The sequence below is a fragment of the Mauremys reevesii genome, linkage group 24 (assembly GCF_016161935.1).
Source record: "Mauremys reevesii isolate NIE-2019 linkage group 24, ASM1616193v1, whole genome shotgun sequence".
Classification (NCBI taxonomy): domain Eukaryota; kingdom Metazoa; phylum Chordata; order Testudines; family Geoemydidae; genus Mauremys; species Mauremys reevesii.
Window position 1 is genome coordinate 21363311 of NC_052646.1, and position 20055 is coordinate 21383365.

A 20055-nucleotide genomic window follows, 5' to 3' on the forward strand; every position below is an offset into this window, starting at 1 on the left:
CCCCATCCCGCGGGGACCCGGACCCCACTCGGGTGGGCGCAGGGACTCAGGAGTCCTGAGGTGTGTGTGTGGGGGGGGGGGGGCGGGGAGCTCCCTGGTCCCTCCCCCATCGATGCGGTCACCCTTGCTACCGTGGAAACCCTTCTGCGTTGCCATGGCAACACCGGGTGGCCACCTCTCCCGTTGCCCGGCTACGCCGTTGCCATGGAGATGCGGGCGCAGGATGCTGCAGCCGGGAGCGTGACACGGACCGGGAATCCCCCTCCCCCCGTCTCTGGTGCGGCGCGGAGGGGGGGGGACTGGCGCCATCCCCGGCTATAACCCCCCCGCGGGGAGAGGGCCCCGGCGGAGATGAAGAAACAGCCATTAAGAAGCCCTGATCGTTATTACAGACACTTCCCACCCCCATCAGCCCACAGGGGTGTTCACTCTGACCCCTACCGATGGCCGCCCATGTCTGCTCTGTCCGTGAGTCCCGATGGTTCTTACCCCACCCGCGGCGAGACCACGGCTCCGGCCTCCCCAGCGTCTCCTCTGCCCCCTCCCCACTACTGAAATGTGTGGGGCGGTGTGAAATACAGGGAGCATAGGGTGCTGGAGGAGGGAGGGGTGTGCGCCAATGTACTTGGGACCATCTTGGTGTGTGTTGGTGTGTGTGTGTTTAGGGTGGATGGGGTGTGTCAGGGGTTGGTCTGTGTGTGGATGGGAGTGTGAGGAGTTTTTAGGGTGTGTGTGTGTGTGTGTGTGTGTGTGTGTGTGTGTGTGTGTGTGTGTAGCGGGGTTGGGGGTGAGCGTGAGATGTATGTTCTGTTGAATGAGGCTTTGTGTGTGTGTGTGTGAAATGGGATTTTTGGAGGGGCAAACTTTGGGCTGTGTGTGTGTGTTAGTGTGTGTTGAGGTGTGTGTGGCAGTGTCAGGGTGTGTGTGGCGGTGTCAGTGTGTGTGGGTGGGTGTCAGTGTGTGTGTGTGTTGTGTGTCAGTGTGTATGTGTCTGTGTTTGTGTGTCGGGTGTGTGTGTTAAGGTGTGTATGTATGTGTTGGTGTGCAGGTGTGGGTGTCAGGGTGTGCGGGGGGTGTCAGGGTGTGTGTGTTGGTGTTTGTGTGTCAGAGTGTGTGTGTGTATCAGTGTGGGTGCGTGTTGGGGTGTGTGCCAGAGTGTGTCAGTGTGTGAGTGTGTTGGGGTGTGTGGGTGTGTTTTCGGTGTGTGTGTGGGTGTGTCAGGAGTGTGTGTGTCAGGGTGTGAGTGTGTGTCAGGGTCTGTATGTGTCTGTGTTTGTGTGTTGGTGTGTGTGTGTGTCAGGGTTTGTGTGTGTTGGTGTGTGTGTGTGTCAGGGTGTGTGTGTGTGTGTCAGGGTCTGTGTGTGTCAGTGTGTATGTGTCTGTGTTTGTGTGTCAGGGTGTTTGTGTGTCAGGGTGTGTGTGTGTGCTTGTTAGGGTGTGTATGTATGTGTCGGTGTGTGGTTGTGTGTGTCAGGGTGTGGGTGTGTCGGGCAGGGTGTGTGTCAGGATGGGTGTGTCGGTGTGTGTGTGTCTGTGTGTCAGGGTGTGTGTGTGTTGGTGTGTGTCTGTGTGTTAGGGTGGGTGTGTGTGTCAGGGTGTGGGTGTGTCGGGCAGGGTGTGTGTCAGGGTGGCTGTATCAGTGTGTGTGTTGGTGTGTGTCTGTGTGTCAGGGTGTGTGTGTGTTGGTGTGTGTCTGTGTGTTAGGGTGTGTGTGTGTGTCAGGGTGTTGGTGTGTCGGGCAGGGTGTGTGTCAGGGTGGGTGTATCAGTGTGTGTGTGTTGGTGTGTGTGTGTGTGTCAGGGTGTGGGTGTGTCGGGCAGGGTGTGTGTCAGGGTGGGTGTATCAGTGTGTGTGTGTTGGTGTGTGTCTGTGTGTCAGGGTGTGTGTGTGTTGGTGTGTGTCTGTGTGTTAGGGTGTGTGTGTGTGTCAGGGTGTTGGTGTGTCGGGCAGGGTGTGTGTCAGGGTGGGTGTGTCGGTGTGTGTGTGTTGGTGTGTGTGTGTCTGTGTGTCAGGGTGTGTGTGTGTTGGTGTGTGTCTGTGTGTTAGGGTGGGTGTGTGGGTGTGTGTGTCAGGGTGTTGGTGTGTCGGGCAGGGTGGGTGTCAGGGTGGCTGTATCAGTGTGTGTGTTGGTGTGTGTCTGTGTGTCAGGGTGTGTGTGTGTTGGTGTGTGTCTGTGTGTTAGGGTGTGTGTGTGTGTCAGGGTGTTGGTGTGTCGGGCAGGGTGTGTGTCAGGGTGTGTGTGTGTTGCGCAGTCTCCCGCAGTTTTATATTGAACTGACAGTGATGGGGGAGGGAACGTGTGGGGGGGTGTCACCGAGATTGGCCCCCCCCAGCGCCCCTCCCGCCCTCACTGCAGACTCCCCCGAGCCGGGATCTGGGAGCGGGGTCGGGGTTCTGGGGTTCGCAGTGGGGGATTCTGGGGAGATTTGGAGGCCTTGGAGCCCTGAGAGTTTTGTGGGGTCTGTGGGGCTCCAGGCTGCTCATGGAGCTGCCCTGGGGCTGCAGTTTTTGGTGAAACTCTAAGTTGGGGGATTTGCTCTACAGGGTTCGGAGTTTGGGGGTTCTTGGGTGTGGGGTCAGGGCTGTTTTGGGGGCTATGGGGTTGGGGCGCTCTGCGGGGTCAGGGCTGTGGGGTTGGGGCGCTCTGTGGGGTCAGGCCTGTGGGCTTAGGGGTGGTTTGGGGGCTGGGGGGTGAGGGGTGTTGTGGGGGCTAAGGTGTTGGGGCGCTCTGTGGGGTCAGGGCTGTAGGGTTAGGGATGTTTTGGGGGGTCAGGGCTGTGGGTTTAGGGGTGTTTAGGGGCTATGGGGTTGGGGCACTTTGTGGGGTCAGGGCTGTGGGGTTAGGGGTGTTTTGGGGCTATGGGGTTGGGGCGCTCTGCGGGGTCAGGGCTGTGGGGTTAGGGGTGTTTTGGGGGCTATGGGGTTGGGGCGCTCTGCGGGGTCAGGGCTGTGGGGTTAGGGGTGTTTTGGGGCTATGGGGTTGGGGCGCTCTGCGGAGTCAGGGCTGTGGGGTTAGGGGTGTTTTGGGGTCAGGGCTGTGGGTTTAGGGGTGGTTTGGGGCTGTGGGGTTAGGGGTGTTTTGGGGGCTATGGGGTTGGGGCGCTCTGCGGGGTCAGGGCTGTGGGGTTAGGGGTGTTTTGGGGGGTCAGGGCTGTGGGGTTAGGGGTGGTTTGGGGGCTGTGGGGGTAGGGGTGTTTTGGGGGCTATGGGGTTGGGGCGCTCTGCGGTCAGGGCTGTGGGGTTAGGGGTGTTTGAGGGTCAGGGCTGTGGGGTTAGGGGTGTTTTGGGGGCTGGGGGGTTCGGGGGGTTTGGGGGCTATGGGGTTGGGGCGCTCTGCAGGTCAGGGCTGTGGGGTTAGGGGTGTTTTGGGGGCTAAGGTGTTGGGGCGCTCTGCGGGGTCAGGGCTGTGGGCTTAGGGGTGTTTTGGGGGCTCTGGCGTTGGGGCGCTCTGTGGGGTCAGGGCTGTGGGGTTAGGGGTGGTTTGGGGGGTCAGGGCTGTGGGCTTAGGGGTGTTTTGGGGGCTGTGGGGTTAGGGGTGTTTTGGGGGCTAAGGTGTTGGGGCGCTCTGCGGGGTCAGGGCTGTTGGGTTAGGGGTGTTTTGGGGGTCAGGGCTGTGGGCTTAGGGGTGTTTTGGGGGCTGGGGTTGGGGCGCTCTGCGAGTCAGGGCTGTGGGGTTAGGGGTGTTTTGGGGGTCAGGGCTGTGGGCTTAGGGGTGTTTTGGGGCTGTGGGGTTAGGGGTGTTTTGGGGGCTATGGGGTTGGGGCTCTGCAGGAGTCAGGGCTGTGGGGTTAGGGGTGTTTTGGGGGTCAGGGCTGTGGGCTTAGGGGTGTTTTGGGGCTGTGGGCTTCGGGGTGGGTTGGGGGGCGCTTGGGGTGGGGCGCTCTGCGGGGTCAGGGCTGTGGGGTTAGGGGTGTTTTGGGGGGTCAGGGCTGTGGGCTTAGGGGTGTTTTGGGGGCGATGGGGTTGGGGCGCTCTGCGGGGGGTGACTCTCCATCCCCACCCCCGCGGTCGCCCCCACCTTGGAGAAGGTGAATCCGCAGTAAAGGGGGCGGGGCCTGGCTGTCAGTCGGGGGGGGCGGGGGGGCGCTGATTGGCTGCCGCAGCAGCCCCGGCACAGACAGCAGCTCCGGCACCGCGGGGCTCGGCTCAGTCCGGCGAACCTGGCAGCCCAGCGCGTCCGCCCCGCGCCCCGTGTCCGTCCGTCCGTCCGTCCGCGGAGCGCCCCGATCGGCCGGGCTGAGACCCCCCAACCGCCGGCATGGGGGTAGGCACCGCGGGGGGCGGGGGAGCCCCGCGTGTGAGTGTGTGTGCAACGGGCAGTCAGGCGTGTGAACGTGTGAGGGGTTCTCCCTGCATGTCTGCAAGTGTGCAAATCTGCGAGTGTGCAGCGGATTCTCCCTGCATGTCTGCGAGTGTGCAAATCCCTGAGTGTGCAACGGAGCAGTCAGGCGTGTGAACGTGTGAGGGGTTCTCCCTGCATGTCGGCGAGTGTGCAAATCCCTGAGTGTGCAACAGGGTCAGTCGTGCGTATGAGCGTGAGAGGGGCTTATTCCCATGTCTATGACTGTGCAAATGTGTGAGTGAGTGTGCAACCGGGCCAGTCCTGTGTGTGCGAGTGTGTCTGCAAGTGACTCAGTGCTCAATGGAGCTGTCTTGGCATCTGTGTCCTAGTGTCAGTGTGGATGTGCGCAACTGAGTGTGCAAACGGGTGTCTGTCAGGGTACGTGTGTGAGCTGCGGATGTCTCTGCGGGTGTGACACTGCGGCGATGTGCATGTGTCTGTATCTGCGCAGGGTTTGTGTGTGTGTGGGGTGTGCGCGCACAGTGTGGTGTGTGTGTGTGCATGGTGTGTCTGTACACGGTGTGTGTATGTGTCTGTGCACGGGGTGTGTGGTGTGTGTGCGGGCACAGTATGCGTGTGTGCAGGTGTATGGGTTGTGTGTGTGCACAGTGTGCACGGTGTGTGTGTGCATGGTGACTGTGTGTGTGTGTGTGTGCAGTGTGTGTGTGTGTGTCCAGGCTGTGTGTGTGTGTGGTGTGTCTGTGCACGGGGTGTGTGTGCGTGCGCAGTGTGTGTGTGTGTGTGTGTGCACACGCTGTGTGTGTCTCCTACCCCCGTGGACCCCTCCCCACACAATAACCTTCCTGTCTCCTCTGCCAGCCTCTCCCCCCCTCCGTATTTCTAGAAATGTCTCTGATCTTTGGCTCCGGGACACGTGAGGGGGGGTGGGGGGCAGATTTTGGGGGGGCTGGGGCAGGTTTACTGCGGGGGCTGGAGAGGGGAAATGGCGGAGGGCTGCCTGGGCCGGGGGGATGGGCAGGGAATGCCCCCCCCAAGCCAGGACCTCAGGGTGTGACGGGGGCAGAGCCCGGGGGGGGGTCACAGCGCCTGACCCCCCCCCACCCTTGGCGATGAACCTGGACGGGGGGGCTCGGGGGGCTCATTAATCCCAATGAATCCACCTGGGGAGCCCCAGCCTCAGCCGGGCGCCGCTGGACCCGCGGGGGGGGCTCGGAGTGAGACGTGAGCTGAGAGGGGCGGGGGGGGGAGCAGATGGCTCCGGGCTCCCGGCTTAATCCGCCGAGGCGGGGCGGGGGCATCAAAGCGGCGGCGCAGATGCAGCAGCTGTAACCTTGGCGAGCGCACGAAGGGGAGAGGAGGGGGGAGGGGAGCGGGGGGGGGGCGCTGGGGGGCTGCCCCCCCATGGCGCCGCCCCCCCGGGCGCGGGGCGTGTCTGAGTCATTGGAGGGGGTCCCCCCGCATCGCCCCCCCGCGCGATGCCCCCGCCCCTCTCCCTTGGGGGGCCGGGGGGGCGAGGCCGGGGCCGCAGGCTGCATGTTCCAGGGCTGTTCTAAAAAGGGGGGGGGGATTTCATGAGCCCCCCACTCCTTACATCGGGGGCGCTCCGGCCCGGGGGGGGGCAGTTTCTTGCCGTTTCCTTTATCTAGCTCATGAATCCCCCCCCCATCGCTGCCCAGCTGGGGATCGGGCACAACGACCCTCGGCCTGGTGCCGGACCGGGGCTGGGGGGGGGGGGCTGGTTCCCGGCGGGGACACGGGGGCTGGTTCCCGGCGGGGGCTGGGGAGGCTGGTTCCTGGGGCTGGTTCCCGGCGGGGACACGGGGGCTGGTTCCCGGCGGGGGCTGGGGAGGCTGGTTCCTGGGGCTGGTTCCCGGCGGGGACACGGGGGCTGGTTCCCGGGGCTGGGGGCTGGTTCCTGGGGGCTGGTTCCCGGCGGGGGACACGGGGCTGGTTCCCGGCGGGGACACGGGGGCTGGCTCCCGGCGGGGGACACGGGGGCTGGTTCCCGGCGGGGGCTGGGGGCTGGTTCCTGGGGGGGGCTGGTTCCCGGCGGGGGGCCCAGCTCTGTGCTGGGGATCTGGGGGGGTCCCCCTGCACCCCCCCCCGGCGCTGCGTTGGTCGGCGCGGTGGCTGCTGCCGTGCTGGCCCGGCGCCAGCGCTGCCCTGCCGCCCCCCCCCCCCGCCGCAGCGCTGCGGTGGGGTGCTCAGCAAGGTCAGGGCTGGGAGGGCCGAGGCGTGTGACCAGGCCCCCCCACATCGCCACTGACCCCTCAAGCAGCCAGACCCCCCCCCAGGAAACTGCCCCAGCACCCAGCCTCCTGCCCCTCATTCACCTCCCCAGCACCAACCCTGGGAGCAGACCCCCCCCCGCCACCCCGCCCCCCGCCAGGCCCCCCGCCCTGTCGCTCCCCCATCACCGCCCCCTGTCAGGCCTGGGGGGCAGAGGAGGCTGCCCAAGGGTGGGGAGCTGAGTCACCCCCCTGCCCAAGGATGGGGAGTCCCTGGCTGCAGGAGACACCGTGTGTGTGAGTGTGTGATCCAGGGGCTGTGTGTGTGTGACAGAGAGACACACTCCGTGTGTGTGTGTGTATGATCCAGGGGCTCTGTGTGTGTGTGTTACTCAGCCACAGGCCCTGTGCTACACCCCAGTTCCAGAATAGCCCCTCAAGGGACCCCTACAATGTGCCAGACCCCCAGGGTCCCCCCTTCCCTCGGGATGGGCCCCACCACCTTCCACCTCCAAGCCGGAGCCCCTGCCCCCCCGTCCCGGGGGCTCCTGGGGGCCTGGTGCCTGCACAGGGACTGAGGCCCCTCGGCCAGGGCTGGCAGGGACGCCGGGCCGGGCAGCGTCACGGCCGAGGAGGGTTTATTGGTCACTTGGCCGCAAGCAGAGATGAAGGTCAGGCCAGGGCAGAGGAACCCCCCAGCCAGGCCGGGGTGGGTCTGTCCCGGCTTGGGGCTCAGAGCATCCGGCCCCTTCCTGGCGCCCCCTCGGGATCCCCTGTGTCCCGGGGCTGGGCCATGGGGGGTCCCAGCTTCCATCAGCCCGGGCCTGTTCCCTGCAGCCCAGCTGGGCCCACCCCGCCTCAGGAGCACGGACCCCTGAGCCCCCCCGGGCAGCAACGCCAAGTGCCGGGGGAAACTGAGGCACACACAGGCCCCCCCCGCAAATCATACAGAAAATGTCCCCTTAATCACAGTGTGTGTGTGTGAGACACTGCTTATGTGTGACTGTGTGTGTGTGAGAGACACTGTGCGTGTGTGACACTGTGTGTGTGTCGCTCTGTGTGTGAGACACTGTGTGTGTGACACTGTACGTGTGTCGCTCTGTGTGTGAGACACTGTGTGTGTGTCACTCTGTGTGTGAGACACTGTGTGTGCGTGTGTGTGTGTGTGTGTGTGTGACACTGTGTGTGTGACACTGTGCGTGTGTCGCTCTGTGTGTGAGACACTCTGTGTGTGTGTGTGTGTGTGTGTGTGAGCGCGAGAGTTCAGTGCCCACCGCTGCCCTCTGCTGGTCGGGGGGTATGTTGGGGGCCCTGTTTTGTATCCCCCCCCCCATGCAGCACCCCAGGCTAGTGGCTGGTATTCCTGGCGCTACCCCACCAGCGACCCCCACCTCCTGGGGGGGAGCTGCAGCAGCGGGAGGAATCAGCCTGGGACACCCCCCCCCCAGCCCTCCCCAGCCCCCCTCGGGGCCTGACCCCACCCCCAGGTGTGAGGGGTCACAGCTGCTCCCAGGGGAGATGTGGGGGGCAGGGCCTGGCTGAGGTGCCCCCCCCCCGCAGCACATGGGCGGATTAGCCGCTGGGAGCAGATGGTCTAAAATCCGGGGGGGGGGGGGGCAGCGGCGAAGAGGCAGCAGATGGGGGAAGGGAGAGGATGTCCCGGGTTGGGGGAGGGGGCTTTTCTGGATAAAACCATTTTGGGGGTATGGGTGGAAGGTGTTGGGGGAAATAGGGGAGCCCCTGGGGGGCGCTGAGGGGGGAGGTGATATGGGGCAGGCGGAGCTGAGGAGGGACGGGGATCCCTTGGGGGTGCTGGGGCAGGTGATATGGGGCAGGGGAGCCGAGGGGATGGGGAGCCCTGGGGGTGCTGGGGATGTGGGGCAGGGGAGCCGATGGGGATGGGGAGCCCCGGGGTGCTGGGGGTGATATGGGGCAGGGGAGCTGAGGAGGGACGGGGATCCCTTGGGGTGCTGGGGCAGGTGATATGGGGCAGGGGAGCCGAGGGGACGGGGATCCTGGGGGTGCTGGGGGTGATTTGGGCAGACAGAGCCGATGGGGGTGGGGATCCCTTGGGGGTACTGGGGGGTGATATGAGGCAGGGGGAGCCGAGGGGGGATGGGGAGCCCTGGGGGGTTCTGGGGGGTGATATGAGGCAGGGGGAGCTGAGGGGATGGGGAGTCCCAGGGGCACTGGGGGTGATGTGGGGCAGGGGAGCCGAGGGGATGGGGAGCCCTGGGGGTACTGGGGTGATGTGGGGCAGGGGAGCCGAGGGGATGGGGAGCCCTGGGGTGCTGGGGATGTGGGCAGGGGAGCCGATGGGGATGGGGAGCCCTGGGGTGCTGGGGGTGATATGGGGCAGGGGAGCTGAGGAGGGATGGGGATCCCTTGGGGGTGCTGGGGCAGGTGATATGGGGCAGGGGAGCCGAGGGGACGGGGATCCCTGGGGTGCTGGGCGCAGGTGATATGGGGCAGGGGAGCCAAGGGGCATGGGGAGCCCTGGGGTGCTGGGGCAGGTGATATGGGGCAGGGGAGCCGAGGGGTACGGGGATCCGCTGGGGTGCTGGGGGTGATTTGGGCAGGCAGAGCCGAGGGGCGATGATCCCTTGGCGGTGCTGGGGGTGATGTGGGGCAGGGGGAGCCGAGGGGGGATGGGGAGCCCCAGGGGGTACTGGGGGGTGATGTGGGGCAGGGGGAGCCGAGGGGGGATGGGGAGCCCCGGGGGGTACTGGGGGGTGATGTGGGGCAGGGGGAGCCGAGGGGGGCGGGGGAGCCCGGAGGGTGCGGGGGTGATATGGGGCAGGGGAGCTGAGGAGGACGGGGATCCCTTGGGGGTGCTGGGGGCAGGTGATATGGGGCAGGGGAGCCGAGGGGATGGGATCCCTGGGGTGCTGGGGGTGATGTGGGCAGGGGAGCCGAGGGGATGGGGAGCCCCGGGGGTACTGGGGTGATGTGGGGCAGGGGAAGCCGAGGGGGGGCCGGGGACCCCCTGGGGGCAAAGGGCAGGGGCACCGGGACGGCGCTGGCTGAGCACACGCCCTGCACGGGGGGGGTCCCCGGTCCCGGCTGACCCCCCCGCCCCCCCCAGTACGGCCGCTCAGACAGCTACCGCGTGGCCACCACGCAGGACAAGAGCGAGAAGGATTCGCCCAAGAAGGGGAGCAAAGATGCCAAGGCCAGAGACCTGGACGATCTCAAGAAGGAAGTGGCCATGGTGAGTGGGGGCCTGGGGGCACTGGCTGGGGGCGGGGGACTAGGGGCTGGCTGGGGGTGGGGGCTCTGGCTGGGGGTGGGGGCTGTGGGGAGCAGGGGCTGGCTGGGGGTGGGGGCTCTGGCTGGGGGTGGGGCTGTGGGAGCAGGGGCTGGCTGGGGTGGGGGCTCTGGCTGGGAGGTGGGGGCTGGGGCAGGGGGCTGTGGGAGCAGGGGTGGGGGCTCTGGCTGGGAGGTGGGGGCTGTGGGGAGCGGGGGCTGTGGGAGCAGGGGCTGGCTGGGGGTGGGGGCTCTGGCTGGGAGGTGGGGGCTGTGGGGAGCGGGGGGGGGCTGTGGGGAGCAGGGGGCTGGCTGGGGGGGTGTCTCATTCTTTTTCTTCTTCCTGTTTCTCAGACTGAGCACAAAATGTCCATTGAGGAAGTTTGCAGAAAATACAACACGGACTGTGTGCAGGTGAGAGCCCCTGATCCCCAGTACCCCACCCCAGTAACCCGCTCCCTGGTAACCCTGGCCCCTGGTAACCCCAATACCCTCACCCCAGTACCTCCACCCTCCCCAGTAACCCACCCCTGGTAACCCCAGCCCCAGGTAACCTGCTCCCCAATACCTCCAGCTCCCTGGTAACCCCCCCATACCCTCACCCCCCCAGTACCCCTGGTATCCCTGGCCCCCCAACCCCCCAGTGACCCACCCCCAGTACCCCCAGCTCTCCATGAGCCTCCCAGCTCAGTGCAGTCCCTCAAGATCCCCATATGCCCCTTGCCCCACATGTCCCCACCCCTGTTTATCTCCCCTCACACCCTGTCAGGAGTGGGGAGTCAGGCCCTGCACCCCCTGTTCCCGGGGCTCTCAGCCAGGAGAGCAGCAGGTTCGTTCAGACGGCAGGACACAGGCCAGGACGGGTCTTGCTGGCACAGACAGCAGGACCCGCCCCATTGGGTCCATCTTGGGGTCCCAGGAGCCCCACAGCCCCCTTGGGGGTCAGAGCCCCGTCTGGGCTCCCTCCATTCCCCAGCCAGCCCCAGAAACCCCCTCTCCCCCCACCATCCCCCCCTTGTTCAGCGCCCCGGGCAGAGGGGTCCCCAGGCCTCTCCTCCCTGGGGCCCCTCCCTCCGGCCAGTCTCCCCTCCCCCAGTGCAGCTCGACCTCCCAGGCCACCCCCCCTGTCACGGAGTGTGGGGGAGTCGGGCCCTGCACCCCTGGGCTCCCTGCGATTCCCCAGGACTCTCAGCCAGCCAGGAAAGCAGAAGGTTTATTTAGCCGACAGGACACAGGCCAGGACAGGTCTTGCAGGCACAGATAACAGGATCCCCCCGGTTAGGTCCATTTTGGGGGCTTCCCAGCCCCCTCCCCCCGGGGATCAGAGCTCGGTCTCCCTGCTCCCTTCTCTTCTCCAGCCCACCCCAATCTGCCCAGCCCCCCTCCGGCCCCTCCTCTCTCCTCTGCCTCTTTCCTGGGCCAGGAGGTCACCTGACCCCTTTGTCGCCAACACCTGCAGTGGCACCTTTGCAGGGAGGGGCCCGGCCATCCGTTGCTAGGCCACAGAGCATCAGGCATTTGCTGCTAGATACTTAGGATCCGTACCCAGCCCCCAGTGCGACCAGTCCCACTTCGTCACCCCCCCCCCCCAGCACTCACAGCCCCAGCCCCTCACACCCCTCCCCCCTTCGAGACCGAACTGAGCGGGGTCACTCCAGCCAGTGACCTGGGGCAGTTCGAACCCACGTTCCCAGGGACGCCCCAGCATCCCCCCCCCCCTCGGGGGGAAGAGTTACCCCAGGTCCGTCTGGTTTCCTGCCCCCCTGTAGGTCGGGGGGCTCGGTGGCACCCGTAGTTCGCAGGTGGGAAGGCTGATCCGGCCCGTGTCCTTTCCCCACCCCAGTACCCCTGGGGTGCACGCAGGGCTGGGGGCTTCTCCCCACGTTCCAGTCTGGGGGGCTGTGATTCGGGCTCTCTGGGTTCAGAGCCCCCCTTCTGACCCGGGCCCCCCCTCTGGACAGGCTCCTCGGGGCGGGGCGAGGGCCTTACAGCCATCTCCCCCCTGTCCCGGGCCTTCCCCCCCCTCTGGCAGGGGTCACAGGAGCGGCAGTGCTGCCGGACATGGGCAAAGACCCCAGGCCAGTAATAGTTCTGCAGCAGCCGCTGCTGGGTACGCCAGGCTCCCTGGTGCCCTGAGGGGGGAATGTCATGGGCCTGGCACAGCAGCTGGTGGCGATACTCCTGGGGTACCGCCAGCTGCCTCCTGATCCCCCCTGACTCCATCTTCCCTGGGGGAGCCCATTCTCGGTACAGGAGCCCCTTCTCCCACAGGAACCTTTTCCGGCCACCTCGTCCCATGGTCTGTCCCCCCCCGAGGTTGGCCAGGTCCCCTATCCTCCGCAGGGAGGGGTCTTCCCGCACCGCGGCCTGGTACTCAGCCGCTGGGGCAGGGGAGGGGATCTGCTCTCTCTCCCCGGCTGGGTCTGGGGCCAAAGCCTCTCTGAGCCCTGTCCCTGGGCGTCCCCTCCCCACCGGGTCAGGGTCCGGTGCCTCGGGCAGAGTACCTCCCGAGGGCAGGGCAGTGTCCCGTGCAGGCTTCGGCTACGGGTCACGACCAGGGCACCCTGGGGGTTGCTTGGCCAGTTCTCCAGGTCCCCCCCCATTAACACCTCAGTGGGCAAATGGGGGTGCACCCCCACGTCCTTGGGGCCCTCCTTGGCCCCCCATTTCAAGTGTACCCTCGCCACAGACACCTTGAATGGGGTCCCACCCACCCCCATCAGGGTCAGGTAGGTATCAGGCACCATCCGATTTGGGGCTACCACCTCGGGCCGGGCCAGCATCACCTCAGCGCCCGTGTCCCAGTACCCAGTGACCTCCTTCCCATCTACCTCCAGGGGAACAAGGCACTCGCTCCGGAGGGGCAGCCCCGTGCCCACCCTGTAAACCAAAAACCCTGGGTCCGGAGCATCCAGCCCCCCAGAGGAGCTGACCTGGGGCTCTCCTCCCTCCTTCCCAGGTGGAACACTGCCAGCCCCCCTTTCCTGGGAACGCTGCCCCTCATCCAATTGGGTCTTTACCCAGCCAACCCTCTGCGGGTTGGGTCTGCTCGGTCTGTCCCGGAGCTTGGGGCACTGGGCCCGTATGTGGCCCCTCTGGCCACAGCGATAGCAGCCCACGTCCCATGGGTCCCCTCGCGCAGGGTTCTCCATGCTCCCCCTCTGGGAGGCCCCCAAGTCACTCTCTTTTCGCATTGTGGCGGCCCTGCTCCTTCGAGACGCCTCCCTACTATCCCCTGCCCAACGGTCCACAAACTCGTCGGCCAGCCGGCCTGCTTGCTGCGGGTTCTCCGGCTTCTGGTCCATCACCCACAGCCTCAGGTCCGACGGGCACTGCTCATACAGGTGCTCCAGTACGACTAGGTCAAGCAGGTCCTCTCTAGTTTGGGCCCCAGCCGTCCACTTGCGGGCGTACCCCTGCGCCCGGTTGACCAGTTGCAGGTATGTGACCTCCCGGGTCTTACGTTGACCCCGGAACCTCTTCCGGTACATCTCCGGGGTCAGCCCAAACTCGCGGAGCAGGGCCTCTTTGAACAGGTTGTAGTCCCGCGCCTCCTCCCCTCTCATTCGGCTGTACACCTCCACGGCGGTGGAGTCCAGTAAGGGGGTGAGGCGCCGGATCCTGTCTGCGGGGTCAACCCGGTGCAGCTCACAGGCCGTCTCAAAGGCCGTCAGGAAGGTGTCTATGTCCTCCCCCTCCTTACGCCGGGCCAGGAAGCTCTTATCAAAGCTCTTTGTAGGCTTGGGCCCCACCTCGCTCACCGTAGCCGGGGCCTCCCTGCTTCTCAGCCGGGCCAGGGCCAGCTCATGTTTACGCTGGTTCTCCTCATGCTGGCGCTGTCTCTCCCATTCCTGCTTCAGTTCTTGTCTCCTTAACTCGAGCTCTCCCCGTCTCAGCTCCCTGTCATATTCCAGCCGCCTCCGCTCCAGGGACAGGGAGCTCCGCTGGGACGATCCCCTGCTGGCCACTGAGCCCTCGGTATTCACTGGGCTTCCCCCGACCCCTCCTCTAGGTATAGGGGGGCAGGGTCTCGGGGGCTCCTCGGCAGCAGTCTGGCCCCCCCCAGCCATGTCAGGCCCGGGGCCCCCACTGTGTCCGCCGGGCGGCTTCCCTCTGGGACAGGGCCCGGTTCACCCAAGCGACCCGTCTCCTCCAGCTGGGCGATTGGCTGGTCTTTGGTGGAGCTCCCAATGCGCAGCCCCTCTGCCTGCACAGCTCCACCAGATCGCCCTTAAGGTGCTTAGCAAACATCTTCCCGCTGGCTGCTCGCCGGCCTGTGCTCTCCGCTCCCCACCGGTTCCAGGGAGACCCCTCGTGCACCAGCCCTGCTTCAGGTCACCCCCTCTCTGCCAGGGTCAAGCTGCAGACTCCTCCGCCCCGGGACTGCTCCTGCGATCCCCCGGGGGGCCCTGTTACTGCAAAGTCCTTCTCACTGGTCACACTCCCAGGGGTTAATCGCCCCCTGACCCCGTCTCTTACCTGGTCCCCGTCAGTCCCCCTTCGCTTTACTGCTCCCCAGTCACTTACTGCAGGAAGCGCCGTCCGCGGGGTGCAGTAGATCCCACCTCTGCCACCAGTTGTCACGGAGTGTGGGGGAGTCAGGCCCTGCACCCCTCTGCCTGGGACTCTCAGTGACTCTCCGCCAGCCAGGAAAGCAGAAGGTTGATTATTCAGACGACAGGAACACAGGCCAGGACAGGTCTTGCTGGTACAGACAACAGGATCCTCCCCAGTTATGTCCATCTTGGGGTCCCAGGAGCCCCACAGCTCCCTTGGGGGGTCAGAGCCCTGTCTGTCCTTCCCTCCATTCTCCCAGGAAGCTGGGGGTGCAGGCCCCTGACTCCCCCACACTCCGTGACACTCCCATAACCCCCACCCCATTTCCTGGGGGTGGGGCGGGGAGGGATGTTGGGGGATGGGTGGAAGGGTGGGGGGGGCTGAAGGGGTAGGTGGGACCCAGGGAGCGGGAGCTGGGCTGGCTTGGGGGGTCTAATCTCCCCCTGCCCCCCAGGGTTTGACCCACAGCAAAGCGCAGGAGATCCTGGTGCGGGACGGGCCCAATGCCCTGACGCCCCCCCCCACCACCCCCGAGTGGGTCAAGTTCTGCCGCCAGCTCTTCGGGGGCTTCTCCATCCTGCTGTGGATCGGGGCCATTCTCTGCTTCCTGGCCTACGGCATCCAGGCGGGCACCGAGGACGACCCGGCCAACGACAACGTGAGCGGGGGCAGCGCTGGGGGCTGGGGGAGGGGTGGGGCCAAGAGGGGCTGAATGAGGCAGGGGCATGTGGGAGGATGGGGGGCATGATCGGGGGAGGGGGAGACAGGCAGGGGGGGTTGGGAAGGTGTGGGGGGAGCGGAAGGGGGGCTGCCTGGAGGCTGCCCCCCCCACGGGTACTGACCCCCCCCGCCCCTCCCCCAGCTCTACCTGGGCATCGTGCTGGCCGCTGTCGTCATCATCACCGGCTGCTTCTCCTACTACCAGGAGGCCAAGAGCTCGAAGATCATGGAATCCTTCAAGAACATGGTCCCCCAGGTGAGGGGCCCGGGGGGGGGGGGCTCAGCCTCTGCCCCAGCCCCATTGGCCTGGGTTCTGCACCCGGCTCCTCCCCCCGTGTGGGGGTCTGGGGCAGCAGGGCCGGGGGGCTTGGGGACACGAGGGTTCGGGGTCGGGACCCAGATCTCCCCATAACCCCCTGCCTCCCCCCAGCAAGCCCTGGTGATCCGGGAAGGGGAGAAGATGCAGCTGAACGCGGAGGAGGTGGTCGTCGGGGACCTGGTGGAGGTGAAGGGGGGTGACCGTGTCCCCGCCGACCTGCGCATCATCTCGGCCCACGGCTGCAAGGTGAGACCCCCGCTCCGCCCCCCCAGTGCTCGGCCCCCCATTCCCCGCTCCTGCCCCCATTCCCCGCTCCGGCCCCCCCAGTGCTCGGCCCCCCATCCCCCGCTCCTGCCCCCATCCCCGCTCCGCCCCCAGTGCTCGGCCCCCATTCCCGCTCCGGCCCCCAGTGCTCTGCTCCCCATCCCCGCTCCACCCCCAGTGCTCGGCCCCCATCCCCGCTCCGCCCCAGTGCTCGGCCCCCATCCCCGCTCCGGCCCCCAGTGCTCTGCTCCCATCCCCGCTCGCCCCCAGTGCTCTGCTCCCCATCCCCGCTCCTGCCCCCATCCCCGCTCCGGCCCCCAGTGCTCTGCTCCCATCCCCGCTTCGCCCAGTGCTCTGCTCCCCATCCCCGCTCCTGCCCCCATCCCCGCTCCGGCCCCAGTGCTCGGCCCCCATCCCCACTCCAGCCCTCCCAGTGCTCAGCCCCCATTCCCGCTCCGCCCCAGTGCTCGGCCCCCATCCCCGCCTCCGGCCCTCCCAGTGCTCAGCCCCATCCCCGCTCCGGCCCCCAGTGCTCTGCTCCCCATCCCCCGCTCCTGCCCCCATCCCCCGCTCCGGCCCACCCAGTGCTCGGCCCCCATCCCCGCTTCGCCCCCAGTGCTCTGCTCCCATCCCCGCTCCTGCCCCCATCCCCGCTCCGGCCCCCAGTGCTCGGAACCCATCCTCCGCTCCTGCACCCATCCCCAACCTGCCACTCTGAGCCCCCAACCTCTGCTTCTCCCCATCCCCAGTCCCGCCTCCCCACCCCAGCCCATCCTCCAGGCTCCCAGCCCAGAGCCCCTTGAGCTCCTGCTCTGGGTTTCCCTGTTCTGACCCCCCCGCCTTGCCCTGGGGTCCCGTCTCCCTGGTGGGGGGGGGGCAGCCAATGGGCCGTACCCAGCTCTGACCCCCCCCCCCCCCGCAGGTGGATAATTCCTCCCTGACGGGCGAATCGGAGCCACAGACCCGCTCCCCCGACTGCACCCACGACAACCCGCTGGAGACCCGCAACATCACCTTCTTCTCCACCAACTGCGTCGAGGGTGAGCCCTGCGCGGGGGGCTGCGGGTCGGGAGTGAGGGGCACCAGCAGAGCTTGCAGCGGGGCAGGACTGGGCTACCAGGGTCTGCAGGTCGGGAGTGAGGGGCACTGGCAGGGCTGGGGGAGCCCAGGGCCAGGCCGGCAGGGGCTGCGGGTCGGGAGTGAGGGGCACTGGCAAGGCTGGGAGGTGGGCACAGACCGGGCCGGCAGGGGCTGCGGGTCGGGAGTGAGGGGCACCGGCAGGGCCGGCAGGGGCTGCGGGTCGGGAGTGAGGGGCACCGGCAGGGCCGGCAGGGGCTGCGGGTCGGGAGTGAGGGGCGCTGGCTGACCCCTGCCCCCCCAGGCACGGCCCGCGGGGTGGTCATCGCCACGGGCGACCGCACGGTGATGGGCCGCATCGCCACGCTGGCCTCGGGCCTGGAGGTCGGCAAGACGCCCATCGCGGTGGAGATCGAGCATTTCATCCAGCTGATCACCGGCGTGGCCGTGTTCCTGGGCATCTCCTTCTTCGTGCTCTCGCTCATCCTGGGCTACTCCTGGCTGGAGGCCGTCATCTTCCTCATCGGCATCATCGTGGCCAACGTGCCCGAGGGGCTGCTGGCCACCGTCACGGTACGGCCCTGCTCCCCCAGGGCCCGCGGGGGAGGGGCTTCTCCGGTTGGGGCGGGGGTCCCTGGCCTGGGAGATCTCTGGATTGGGGGTCTGTGGTCCCTGGGCTGGGGGTTCCAGACTGGGGGCTCTCTGGATTGAGGGGTCTGTGGTCCCCGGGCTGGGGGGGTTTCCAGACTGGGGGGCTCTCTGGATTGGGGGGTCTGTGGTCCCTGGGCTGGGGGTTTCCAGACTGGGGGCTCTCTGGATTGGGGGTCTGTGGTCCCTGGGCTGGGGGTTCCAGACTGGGGGCTCTCTGGATTGAGGGGTCTGTGGTCCCGGGCTGGGGGTTCCAGACTGGGGGCTCTCTGGATTGGGGTCTGTGGTCCCCGGGCTGGGGGGGTTTCCAGACTGGGGGGCTCTCTGGATTGGGGGTCTGTGGTCCCCAGCCTGGGGGCTCTCTGGATTGGGGGTCTGTGGTCCCTAGGCTGGGGTTCCAGACTGGGGGCTCTCTGGATTGGGGTCTGTGGTCCCCAGCATGGGGGCTCTCTGGATTGGGGGTCTGTGGTCCCTGGGCTGGGGGTTCCAGACTGGGGGCTCTCTGGATTGGGGGTCTGTGGTCCCCAGCCTGGGGGCTCTCTGGATTGGGGTCTGTGGTCCCTGGGCTGGGGGTTCCAAACTGGGGGCTCTCTGGATTGGGGTCTGTGGTCCCCGGGCTGGGGGGGTTTCCAGCCTGGGGGGCTCTCTGGATTGGGGGGGTCTGTGGTCCCCGGGCTGGGGGGGTTTCCAGCCTGGGGGGCTCTCTGGATTGGGGGGTTGTGGTCCCCGGGCTGGGGGGGTTTCCAGCCTGGGGGCTCTCTGGATTGGGGGGTCTGTGGTCCCCAGCCTGGGGGGCTCTCTGGATTGGGGGGTCTGTGGTCCCCGGGCTGGGGGGGGTTCCAGCCTGGGGGGCTCTCTGGATTGGGGGGTCTGTGGTCCCCGGGCTGGGGGGGTTCCAGCCTGGGGGGCTCTCTGGATTGGGGGGTCTGTGGTCCCCGGGCTGGGGCTCTCTGGATTGGGGGTCTGTGGTCCCCAGCCTGGGGGCTCTCTGGATTGGGGGGTCTGTGGTCCCCAGCCTGGGGGGCTCTCTGGATTGGGGGGGGTCTGTGGTCCCTGGGCTGGGGGGGTTTCCAGACTGGGGGGCTCTCTGGATTGGAGGGTCTGTGGTCCCCGGGCTGGGGGGGCTCTCTGGATTGGGGGGTCTGTGGTCCCCAGCCTGGGGGCTCTCTGGATTGGGGGGTCTGTGGTCCCCAGCCTGGGGGGCTCTCTGGATTGGGGGGTCTGTGGTCCCCGGGCTGGGGGGGTTCCAGCCTGGGGGGCTCTCTGGATTGGGGGGTCTGTGGTCCCCGGGCTGGGGGGGTTTCCAGCCTGGGGGGCCCCTCTAATCCCGCCCCCCCAGGTCTGCCTCACGCTGACGGCCAAGCGCATGGCGCGCAAGAACTGCCTGGTGAAGAACCTGGAGGCGGTGGAGACGCTCGGCTCCACCTCCACCATCTGCTCCGACAAGACGGGGACCCTGACCCAGAACCGCATGACGGTCGCCCACATGTGGTTCGACAACCAGATCCACGAGGCCGACACCACCGAGGACCAGTCGGGTGAGGGGCGCAGGGGGGCCGAGGGGCAGAGCCGGGGGGCAGAGCGGGGGGCCTAGCTGAGAGCAGGCCCAGGTGAGGACGGGGTCTCCTGGGGTGGGGGCAGAGTGGGGCTGAGGGGGCAGAGCCGGGGCAGAGATGGGGGCTGAGCGGGGCAGAGATGGGGGCTGTGGGGGCAGAGCAGGGGCAGAGATGGGGGCTGAGGGGGCAGAGCGGGGGGCCTAGCTGAGAGCAGGCCCAGGTGAGGACGGGGTCTCCTGGGGTGGGGTGGGGGCAGAGTGGGGTTTAGGGGCTTAGGGGCAGCGATGGGGGCTGAGGGGCAGAGCAGGGGCAGAGATGGGGGCTGAGGGGCAGAGCCGGGGGCAGAGATGGGGGCTGAGGGGGCAGAGATGGGGGCTGTGTGGGGCAGAGCAGGGGCAGAGATGGGGGCTGTGTGGGCAGAGCAGGGGCAGAGATGGGGGCTGAGGGGGCAGAGATGGGGGGGCTGAGGGGGGCAGAGCAGGGGGCAGAGATGGGGGGCTGAGGGGGGCAGAGATGGGGGGCTGTGTGGGGAGGCGTCGGGGGCTGGGGGGGTCCCAGGGCAGAGCCAAGCACCCTCACACCCTAAGGGGGGGTTAAGTCGGGGTGCAGCCAGGATGGGGCAGTCGCACACATTGGGGGGCCCCGATCCTTGTGGGGAGTCCTGGGGGTGCCCCACTGGGTGCTCCTAATCGCCCTCCCCCCCCAGGAACGGCCTTCGACAAGAGCTCGGCCACCTGGCTGGCGCTGTCCCACGTCGCTGGGCTCTGCAACCGCGCCGTCTTCAAGGGGGGGCAGGACAACGTGCCCATCCTGAAGGTGAGCCCGACCCCCGGGGGCTGCAGAGCCGGGAGGCTCCCCACTGGGGACGTGGCGCGGGGGTGGGGCACAGGAGGGGTTCGTGTCTAGCCCAGGGCAGGGCTGGGGCTGGGGGGTCCGGGTACCCCATTACTAACCCCCCCGCAGCGGGACGTGGCAGGTGCCGCCTGGGGGGGGGCTGGGGCAGGGCTGGGGATGGGGGGTCCGGGTACCCCATTACTAACCCCCCCCCGCAGCAGGACATGGCCGGGGCCGCCGGGGGGGGGGCGGGGGCCGGGGTGGGGATGGGGGGTCCGGGTACCCCATTACTAAACCCCCCCG

At 67.3% G+C, this 20055-nt stretch overlaps 1 protein-coding gene across 4 annotated transcripts in view; it reads left to right on the forward strand.

The window, feature by feature from the left end:
• The first annotated feature begins 224 nt into the window (after positions 1 to 224).
• ATP1A3 (ATPase Na+/K+ transporting subunit alpha 3) overlaps positions 225 to 20055 on the forward strand; it is a 30700-nt gene continuing 10869 nt past the window's right edge. Inside the window, exons 1-10 of one of the 4 annotated variants that reach the window (XM_039512580.1) lie at positions 225 to 468; positions 9617 to 9742; positions 10132 to 10191; positions 14789 to 14992; positions 15197 to 15310; positions 15485 to 15619; positions 16560 to 16677; positions 17019 to 17287; positions 18702 to 18900; positions 19625 to 19734. In XM_039512580.1, the coding sequence (XP_039368514.1) occupies positions 352 to 468; positions 9617 to 9742; positions 10132 to 10191; positions 14789 to 14992; positions 15197 to 15310; positions 15485 to 15619; positions 16560 to 16677; positions 17019 to 17287; positions 18702 to 18900; positions 19625 to 19734 (1452 nt within the window). In that variant the 5' untranslated portion in view covers positions 225 to 351. Of the gene's footprint in view, positions 469 to 4132; positions 4265 to 9616; positions 9743 to 10131; positions 10192 to 14788; positions 14993 to 15196; positions 15311 to 15484; positions 15620 to 16559; positions 16678 to 17018; positions 17288 to 18701; positions 18901 to 19624; positions 19735 to 20055 lie in introns of those variants that run through there. The other 3 variants (XM_039512582.1, XM_039512583.1, XM_039512584.1) reach the window with 3 other exon arrangements.